The sequence below is a fragment of the Taeniopygia guttata genome, chromosome 2 (assembly GCF_048771995.1).
Source record: "Taeniopygia guttata chromosome 2, bTaeGut7.mat, whole genome shotgun sequence".
NCBI classification, from domain to species: Eukaryota; Metazoa; Chordata; class Aves; order Passeriformes; family Estrildidae; genus Taeniopygia; species Taeniopygia guttata.
The window spans coordinates 61,057,450-61,067,652 of NC_133026.1; the positions used below are offsets into that span (position 1 = coordinate 61,057,450).

The window sequence follows — 10,203 nt, forward strand, 5'->3', positions numbered from 1 at the left end:
ATCTCTCAGGAGTGTTTGAGCATCACACTTCCAGAATAATGTAAGCTGCTTGGTAAATTCCCAGGGGTTAGTGCAAGAGTGGTCAGAGATCTAGAAAAATGACCTACCATGAAAGACAGTAATGCTTGGTGTGTTAGAGAAGAGGGGTGATTATTTAAACATGTAAATAGATGAGAAAATGGGAATGGTCTGGAGACCTTCTTAGAGTGTAGTATTTTCTAAGTTAGGCCAGAGCGATAGAACAATCTTAGCTAGCACATTGGAGACCAGTAACAGGAAGAGGGAAAGACAGGAGAACTGAACATATTCCTTTTTACTTCAGCCTCACTGGATTATCTCCTTTTTTGGGTGATGATGACAATGAGACCCTCAACAATATCCTGGCCTGTAACTGGGATTTTGAAGATGAGGAATTTCGAGATGTTTCTGATGAGGCCAAAGATTTCATATCAAAGCTTCTCATCAAGGAAAAATGGTATATAATCCTGTATCTTTGAAATGTGTATTTCATACTCTCATGACACATTTGTGTCATGTGTGCTGTTCCAATGAAGTTTTTTATGTTACATACAGTATTATAATGATACTTCATTGACGTTGTTCACTGTATCTATCAAATGCTCTGAAATTACATGAATACATTTTTGCTGTGAAACAAAACTTAATTAATCTGCTGTCTGTCATACTGTTCTGAAATGACAGTGTTGCAAGACGGCAGAATACATGACCTGTAGCAGATAATTGCTGAATTCTGAGATTCTGGGAAAAACTATTAATAGCATTCTGGTTTTCCTCTAGCTGGAGATTAAGTGCAACTGCTGCCTTAAAACACCCATGGTTAACAGACCACAAGCTCCACTGCAGACTCCAGGTCCCTACATTTAAATATCCTTGTGCATCTACTGTTGCCCTCTTGTGCTGCCACATCACTTTGCTTTGACATTTTTCTTAACTTCATTTGAGTCTGTTGCTGATTCATTTCTTGCCAATGTGAGCCACGTGTGTCCCACTGCTTTTTTTTAGCTGTTAGAGTTTGCATGCTATCACTTGCTCATCAGTTCTTGCATGTCTGGGCGGAAATATAAGATCCTGCAATGCTGTGTGTTGCTGAGTGGATCAATTTCTTATAAAAATGAAATTATTTACAAAATGAGCACTGAATTATCATATTAAAAGGATTTTCCAGCTGGGGATGATTCTTATTCCTACTTCGAAAACCCTTTCAGGCTCTCCTGAAGATCCCCCTGAGTGCTGTTTCATCCTACCTCTTCCAAAGAGATACCTTTCCCAACATAGCTTGAAACTTGACCTGGTGCACACCTTGGTACTTGGGCACCTTCTTGCCCTTCAGTGGTAGCCAGCTTAGTGGCCAACACAGAAGAAGTTATTTGTTCAATTCAGTTGGGCTCAGCTGGAGGAGCAACAAGGTTTTAAGTCACTTAGGTTATTCCCGTGTCAGTAATTTTTAGAGATTCACGCTGTTGGTGACACCTCTGTTGGCTGTTTCTAAATGAACCCACTCTGTGGTTCAGTGGTTCACAAGGGTATAATTTTAAACAGGTTTCAGAATTTTTACAGCATTTGAAGTGCAAGATTCACTTCTTCCTTTGCAGGCAAAACACTTCTGTTTTAAATAAAATGACTGCTGCATTGCCTAGGATGTATATGTCAAGGTGCATTTTCATTTACAGCCATCATTAAGAATTAATAGATGATATTATTAACAAAACAATCTTATTAAAATGAAAGATTATGGTGATAATCACGCAGAGGTAGCCCTACTGATAAAGCAGTGGGATGGACTGAGTAGCATCTTGTCAGCTCTGTCCTTGCAAGATGTTCTCATTATAGACTAAGGATAACCAGAATTACAAAAAAATCAAACACAGTACTCTAATTTTCACTTAAACTTAGTTTTTGTTGTAAACTCCCATAACAGCAATGCCCATGAGATTATTAGAAGATTTGTAAGTTTGTGTGCACAGTCAAAATATGAGAGTTTGTCATAGTTAATGTATCTTGAGAGTTTTTTTTAGGATATAATTTGACTCCTTTATCTGGGCTCCAATGAAGCTCTAATTTCTGCAATCCGGGGAACAGACAGTCTTTTCCAAATGCTGCAAGAACACAAACTGCTGTCCTTCCTATCACCAGGTTTTTTCCCTCAGGAAACCCTACCCTAAAGCAAACCTTATAGCTCATGTTGTCCTTTGCATCTTCTCCCACAATGTATTTTATTCATACTTGTGCTTTGCAAAATAGCTTCACTAAACATGCCAATGTTGCAGTGTTCTTCTGCCACTACCTTAAATAGAAGTAAGCTATGATTGCTCTTCAATTAGTGCTCCAATAACAGTATCTTTTTTTTTTTTTTTTCCTTAGAAAAAGGCTAAAGGTGACTGTGTGTCTCAAGCACCCCTGGCTCAATAACCTCTCTGAAAGAGCTGCCAAACAGAAGGTTTGTTTCAGGTCCCAAGTGTTCCTTCAGATGTAAAAGCTGTAGCCCCTGTGGAAGGGATTAGTGGACAGCTGAAAACTTTGGGTAGTCCAAAGAGCACGGTCCAAACTGTATTCACCACCACCATCCTTGCTGATGTCTGGAAAGCATTCAAAATGTAAACTGGCTCTATTACTTATACCAAGTAACAGCAATGTGCAAAATAATTAATGGGTATGGAGTCATATGTGCTGCAAACCCTGGCCATTTTAGAGGGAATGGTTATGCTCCCACTGGCTCTCATGGGGCAGGGATTTCACCCAATAATTTTTCAGTGTTGAAAGCTTTCGGGTTTTCATGCTGTGGTTAGAAGTACTGTTTAAAAAGGGTAGAAATATGAAAAATAATAAATTTTTAGCAGAGGCACGAGCCAGACCCTCAGGGCAGCTTGACTAACTACAGTGAAATCAAAGCAAGGTGACCCCTAAAAGAAGCTGCTCTGCATGTCCAAGGGCCCCACTTCTGACAGGGCACTTACCTTCCCTGTTAGCAACCCAAGCGAGTTTGACAGAACGTCTCTCTGTCCTTTTTCCCTGGCTCCTTGTCTTTGCCCTTTCATTAGCAAACAGTTCATTAGTGGTTCTCAGGCTGGCTTGGTTGCTTCCCCTGGGGATCAGGCAGACTCAAGTCTGCTCTCTTTTTCTGTCCCTGGTCTTTGACCAGTGCATACTCACTTGGCCCTTTTGAAATCGCACTGCCTCAGGCAGTGCAGTGTCTCCATAAATCAATACCCCAATTCCCACCACCACTTTCACCAATTACCACAAAAATTGGTGGCTCTGTTCAGGGACCAAGGGAAACTGCTCAAAGGTTCTGGAGGCCATCTCTGGGCAAAACTCAGTGGAGGATCAAGATGTGAACTAGGCTGAGAACACACACATACACCGTAAAACCACTTCCTTTTAGTAGTGCGTCATGGGTAACAACAGGATGCCAAAATAAAATAGTCCACCTTTCACCACTTGCCAAACGGCAAGTTTTTAATGGTGCCATCATTTATCATCTGCTTGGTAGGACAAGTGATATATTGGCCTTTTTTTGCAACAAGTTTTTTACAGGAACATGTGGAAAACAGAGTATTGTGAGAGGTTGAAATTTTTGTTCTGACTAAGTAAGATTAGAGCAGATTTTATATAGAGTGGTGTAGTAACAGAGAAGGTAATTATCATTACATGAGCTATTTCAGAGACATGAAGATGCCTTTCAGTGCATAGAGTGGAAACCAGTAAGAACTAAAGTACCATTATTACATCCCACTTGCTCTCTGAAGCCATGTAACTTCCTGATATGGTAATATCTGAATATTGGCTTCTGGAGTAGAAATCCAGTGGAAATTTATACCTCTTTGTGATCCTCAGTATTCACACTCACTTCACTGGTGCTGAGACAGATTCCATGAAGCTTTGATCCACTCACCTGTGTGCTTCTACATAGTAGATTTCTGAACGGGTTTTCCAGCCCTGTAGTGTTTGTATCTGGATTTCCCATTTCAAGCCACTAACTTGTGGCAACAAACACAACAACAAGATGGTGAAAATTCTCCTCTGTAATGCAGGAAGCACTGTATTACACAATTTTCTGTTACAACCAAAGTCAACTTTAAGATAAATTGTCTGTCCAACAGCAGTCAAAATTATTTTTAAATAAACTTTTAATAGCTTTGTAACATAGTAACCTACCCATGATCTAACTTGCAGGAAAATCTGGTTTTGGCTTTTGCAGTGTTATTTCCTCTGTGTGTGTTTTTCTTTTTGGAGTTTATTTGAGTTTACTTAATGAGTGGATCTAAAGTCATAGCTGTGCTTTATTTTTAAAGAATCCCTTTAGCTATTTTTATCAGGCAAGTAGTATGGTTACCACATTAAACCCAAAATAATGCACTCAAGTGCCAGTTGATTTAAGCCTGGCATTATAAATGCTTGCAGTGGTAACACAAATAAATGGAGAGGTTTGCAGCATGTCTTTGCATACCATGATCTATGTGACAAGAGAGGTAAAAAACTCAGAGTAGCTGCGTTTAAAGAGATCCCTCCAGGATCAATTCTCCACTTAACAAAGAAGCCTTATCTTTTTAATATTGTATAAAACATTTCACAGAAAAGGTGGCTGTTAGAATCCTTTGTAAGCAGGAAGCTTCAGTGCTGCTTTCTTTTCTTTTTGCACAAAGAAACCACCGTGTGGTCATCCCAGAACACTTAACCAAATGAAAAAAATATACTGCTGAATTAACTGGATTCTTGTTTTGTTTATTTTGCAGAAAAGCTGCTGTGTGGTTACTGCTGCTAAGAGATTTGAAAATATCAGCAGTCTCGGTGCTTTAACCGCCTGCCATGACTGAGACTTCTACTAAATGGACCAACAGCACTTTAGTTGCAGGACAAGTCCCAGCATTGTGGAGCTGCTTCTTCTCTATTCAGCTGTTAAAAGAAGGAAAGTATTTCTCTGGGTTGCAGAAACGTGTTTCTTCTGAAGCAGCATGTTCTCCATGCCTGCAAGTGCTACATTAGTTTGGTTTCGTAACGAACTTTTCTCTATCTAGTCTTATATCCTCGATTATTTATCAAAGGCTCCTTAAGGTTTAAATTATCATGTAAAGTTAACTGTTTCTCATCTGAGCCTAGAAGGCAATCTGTCACTATGTTATATCTGTATCCACGGTTCATTTGACACTGGAGTCAAATAATTTAAAAAACCCCAAAAAACCCTAAAAAAATTGCAGGAAATTTAAAGCTGCCTTCGGTAGAAGATTTGAAGTTTGTTTTTCCTGTCACACTAAAATGAGTTGAGGATTAGCTCAACCAGTGTTAAAGCCATGTTAATGTAACACCAGTGGAAGGGAGAAATGAGGCTTTCCTTGTGTACAGGTGAATTTGCTGCAACTGTGGTACAGTACATTTCAGGATTTTTCAGCCTGATGAATTACTGCTTGCTGTAAATACATTTGGATTAATTAAACAAGAAAGAGAACAAGGCACTATTTTCTTGTACCCGTGCAGACCCTGTTCTCCAAAATGCAAATATAATATTTTAACAGAGGGTGATTTTATATCAGCTAATCTGTTTAATGCTAATTTAACTGATTAGGACCACTGGCAAAGAGGGGAGTCAGTGCTTTGCTCATCATAACCTCTGAGTACAGGCTCAAGTAAAAATCCGCTATATTTCTAAAGTTTTCTTATGTTTCTTCCAAGCCTTTCTGATTCTTAACTAGGTAAAAAAAAAAAACAAAAAAACATAGGAATCAGAACAGCTGAATTATTCACCTGAATTTTTTTTATTATGGCTCATCATTAAGTGAATCTAAGTTGCCAAGGCTTGAAGTTAAAATAATGAGACTCCCTGCTATATATGGCTTTCTTGCTGCTTGGTTTCAGAACTACATAAATGCAAATTGTAATGAGTATTTTATTTAATCATGCTTTTGTGGTGTCTTTGCATTGTCTTTGCTTAATCAGGTTCTGGTCAAACTACATATTAACATAGCTATCTCTATATATTTAGCTACTCATTTAATATATTTATCTATTTAAGTTCTGTCTTTTTAAAAAAGGGATCAACATAAAGACAAAACAGTATTATTCACCACCACACAATGACTTGCTTCTTGTCCTTTCTGGATAGCATTAATTTGAAATAAAAAGGGGCCCATTAATGGGACATCATGGCCAACACACTCTCAACAGCCAGTTTGATCCAGTGTTTTTAAAATCACTGTAGTACATCCCTTAAAACTTCTTCTTTAAATGAACTGGGTTTCTTACAATTGTGACATCTTAGTAATACTGATGTGTTGCACCAGAGGTTGCAAATACTGCTATCACACACTGACACACCATGTAATTTTTATATGATATAGAGCACTGCCACCTCTAAATCCTCATTTGTAGGCTTTACTAAAGTGAACTTTGACAAGCAGAAATGGAATTTCTTTGGGAAATGGCTGAGCTGTCTCAAAGCAAGAAAATGAGTATATAGGTAGAAGAAGAAATGACTTATAGGTAGAAGCTGGGCTGCTTGTTTTTAGTCACCATTTATATTTGCCTGGTCAAAATGAATAGAAAAGTTGCCCTTCTGTTAGGACTGGAGTTCCCACTCCCACTCCAAGATATTGTAGCTTCTTGTACAGTAAACAACTCAATGGTCAGACTAAAATGCAGCAAACCATTTTGGAATTACAGGATCTCATTATGCACTTTAGTGCCATTGTTGTAGAATTGGATCAGGGTTTTGTTTTTCCTTTGGTAGATTTTACATGGATAAATTGTGTGTAATTTTGAATCTTATTAACTATACTAAAATAATAGTGTGACTACAGTCTCTTCTGCTTAGTTGCTCAGTTGAATTAAGAGGATTTATTATTTGTTGATATATACATCTGAGTAGTAATTAAGAGCTTAGTGCCATGAAGATCAGCCCAGTGTTAGAGTGTGTTGCACTGAATCAACCACAAATCCTCCAGGAGCTGTAGCAAAATGTGGCCTCTGTTAAACACATCCCCCAAGTTCATCTGTACAGTACTCTGTCAGAAATAGGAATGCATGGGAGGATAGAAGAGCTGGACATATTTCCCCCACCTTGAGAATTTAGGCATGAGTTGTAAAGGGGACCCCTCAGCAGCCTCTGGCTTGTACTTCTGGGCAGTGTGCTAACACAATTTAGGCATTTAACTTCCATTCTTCATAGCATGGGTAATGGTGGTCACACTCTAGAGTCTTGTCTGTAAATTGTCCCACTGTTTCATTCTTGGAACAGCTCCTGCAGTAGGGGCTGAATTTCAGGAAGGGCCAGTCAGAGGAGGCTGTCTGAGCAAGTCTCTGCAGTGACTGAAGGTATCATTTGGTGCCCAGGGTTAACCCCAAGTGGGCCTGCAGGTGTCCAGTAGAGGAGCAAAGAATCCCGAGTGCACTTCTGCTTTTTGCTCCACAGGTGCTGGATCTGCAGCACTGAGTCAAAAGGGAGGTACCTTACCTAGGGCCTTACTGTCACCAAGGGTAAAAAATGATACTGCTGTGTAATCATCACTGTTGTGTATATAGCAATGTGTCTGAGAAAAATGTCTCCAGAGATGTTCATTTGTGTCTTGTACCCACCTCAACATGAGGAAGAGCTTCTTTACATTGAGGGTGGCAGAACACTGGAACAGGCTGCCCAGGGAGATCATGGAGTCTCCCTCTCTGGAGATGTTCCAACCCCCGCTTGATGTGTTCCTGTGTCATCTACTTTAGGTGACCCTTGCCTAGGCAAGAGGGTTGGACTGGATGATCTCCAGAAGTCCCTTTCAACCCTAAAAATTCTGTAGTTCTGTGATTCTGGGATCTTTCCTGGCTCTTGTAGTTTTAATAAATTATAGACTGAGATAGATTATTTTAGTGGCTTCCTAATTGTGTCTCATTGCACATTGACCAGCATGCTGTTTTGTGTGTGTGCTCACATATGCAAGTTTGATTTGAGTTCTGTTTTACTTTGCCCTACCTCTGGAAACATTCTAGGGTGAATTGGACAGGCTTGTAGGCAACCTGATCAAGTGGGAGACCTCATTTCTCATTGCAGGAAGGTTGGACTAGATGACTTTTAAAGGTCCTGTCCAACTCAAACTATTCTCTGATTCTATGATTTTATGATTTAAGTATGTTCTGTAATGACTAATAGCTAAGTCCTGCTGTGTTAAAAAATTGTTTTGACACATCATCATTTATTTTCTACTAGGTCAAAATACTAAGGCTACTAGGGTCTAATAAGTCGCCTACATCTGCGTGAGTTTGCTTATAATTTTTGCTACATTTTGGCTTATGTGGTTGCATTTGGAGACTGTGAACTGCTGTGTTGTGAGCAGGTTTGGGTGTGAAAGGCACTGTTCTAGCTGCTTTTATTCCATTTAGCTGTATACTCACGGACAGACAGGGATGACTCCAGGTACCTCAAGAGTGGTATAGAAACATCAGTTGTGATGGGAGGGATGAAGTGCCCAGATGCAGTGCTTGTTTTGTGCATTCTTCCTGATCCTAGGATCATGACAACTATCACCTGGCACTCATAAGAATCAGGACACTATCCTTCCCACTCCTATAGATGCAGCAGGTAAACTGGATGCCAGATATACTAGAGTAGTCTGAGATTGACATAAAGATTAGAAGCAAATATACTTGGTACAAGATGGGACATCAGTGGTTTTTCAACTGTTTATATGTTATATATCCTGATGATTATGAAATGGGTAAGAACCTCTTCTGCAGAAAGATCACCATGCTATCATGTCCATGTTTGTGAATGCCTGCAGCCAGTTACTCCTCTGGGTAACCTCACAGCATAAGCAGTTGGTAACCTGGACAATCCACTCTGGAGGTTACAGGAGCAGCTGCTTTTTAATTTCATTTTTATATTACCTCTAATGTCAGAAGCTGAATAAAGTTAAAGCCAGGCTAAATTCTTGATTCCAACCAGAATAATATGGTAGCTCACAGAAATAAATAAGGGAAGTGTTAGATCCACCTTTTGTGATGTGAGTAGTAGAAAAACCCCAAGTTTAACCACCCCACCTTCCTTCCAAAAGTATCTACTTTGCACCAGTCAGTCCTGAGCGGTAAAAATAAAAAGAACCTTAATATTTTTAACAGTGAAGAAATCTCAATGAAGAAACAGTTTTTCTGCAGTGGTTAAATTGCTGCAGTAAAAGTCAAGTTATTTTAGCATTTTCAGTTTAGTGTTGACACTATAAATCACCGACAGCCTCTTTCAGCAAAATGCCCCCCACCAGGAGCTGTGAGAAATGAAGGTGTTTGTCAGCTCTTCTCCACTGATGGAAACCTGGAATCACTGAATTCTCTTCCACTGGATCCAGTGAGCAGGGCAATTCTTAGCTTTTGGACTTTTGATGTGTGGTAAGGGATGGAGTTTTGCACCTAGAGTAGTGATGAATAGATGAATGAGCACCGATGCTCCAAACTCCTTCCAGGAGGATGATGCATCTTCACATACTACCTTTATCACCAATACATACTTGTGTCTTGTGTCTCCTGTGTACAAAACTAAATACTGCATGAATCCATTTAGGAATGCTAGACTGTTTCACCTTCCATGAAGGCTAGGTAGCTGAACAACTTACTGTTTCAAACTTAGATGAAGACTGGTAGAGATGATGCTTTGTAAATATGTTTTTAGCTGCATCTATAGAGTTAGTGATCCCATTTTGGTGTAGCAGCACTAAAGTTTGTGTACCCCATGGCAACCTCCCTTGAATTTAGAGGACAGGCATGTGGTAACAAAATCATGAAGCATGTGGATTTTCATGTACCTTATCACTTTGGTTTGCGTATCTGATTTTGTAGATTAACTCATGTATCTCTGGTATGTGTTCTTTTGTGAAGACCATGAAGCAATCTTGTAAAAAGGTGAAAGAGGAATAAATGCTGATTTTGTTTACTCCAGGGTTTTTGTTTGCTGTATTTAATGTGCCTGTTATTTATATTAGTGACAGAAAGAACTGTAGCCTTTTTCACAATTGCTATCTCTAGACACATGAAGAGAAAAGTAATTGCTATTGAAACAAATGTACCTACATCAAAGGTTGGCTCAGGCTCACAGTTTGTACTCCTTGTAAGAAAACCTCAACTCTCTCTGCAAGTAACTGGGACTTGAGATGCTCTTGACTGCAGTCTTGCTGGAAATTCTTAAGACCAGGTTACTATGGAGGAAATTAGAAATTACTG

At 39.3% G+C, this 10,203-nt stretch overlaps 1 protein-coding gene across 5 annotated transcripts in view; it reads left to right on the plus strand.

Annotated features, from left to right (window-relative positions):
* MYLK4 (myosin light chain kinase family member 4) overlaps positions 1-9,916 on the plus strand; it is an 81,612-nt gene extending 71,696 nt beyond the window's left edge. For all 5 annotated transcript variants that reach the window (XM_072924083.1, XM_030265416.4, XM_030265417.4 and 2 more), the window contains 4 exons: positions 323-475; positions 799-871; positions 2,383-2,458; positions 4,755-9,916. In XM_072924083.1, the coding sequence (XP_072780184.1) occupies positions 323-475; positions 799-871; positions 2,383-2,430 (274 nt within the window). In that variant the 3' untranslated portion in view covers positions 2,431-2,458; positions 4,755-9,916. The remainder of the gene's footprint in view (positions 1-322; positions 476-798; positions 872-2,382; positions 2,459-4,754) is intronic.
* The last annotated feature ends 287 nt before the right edge of the window (positions 9,917-10,203 follow it).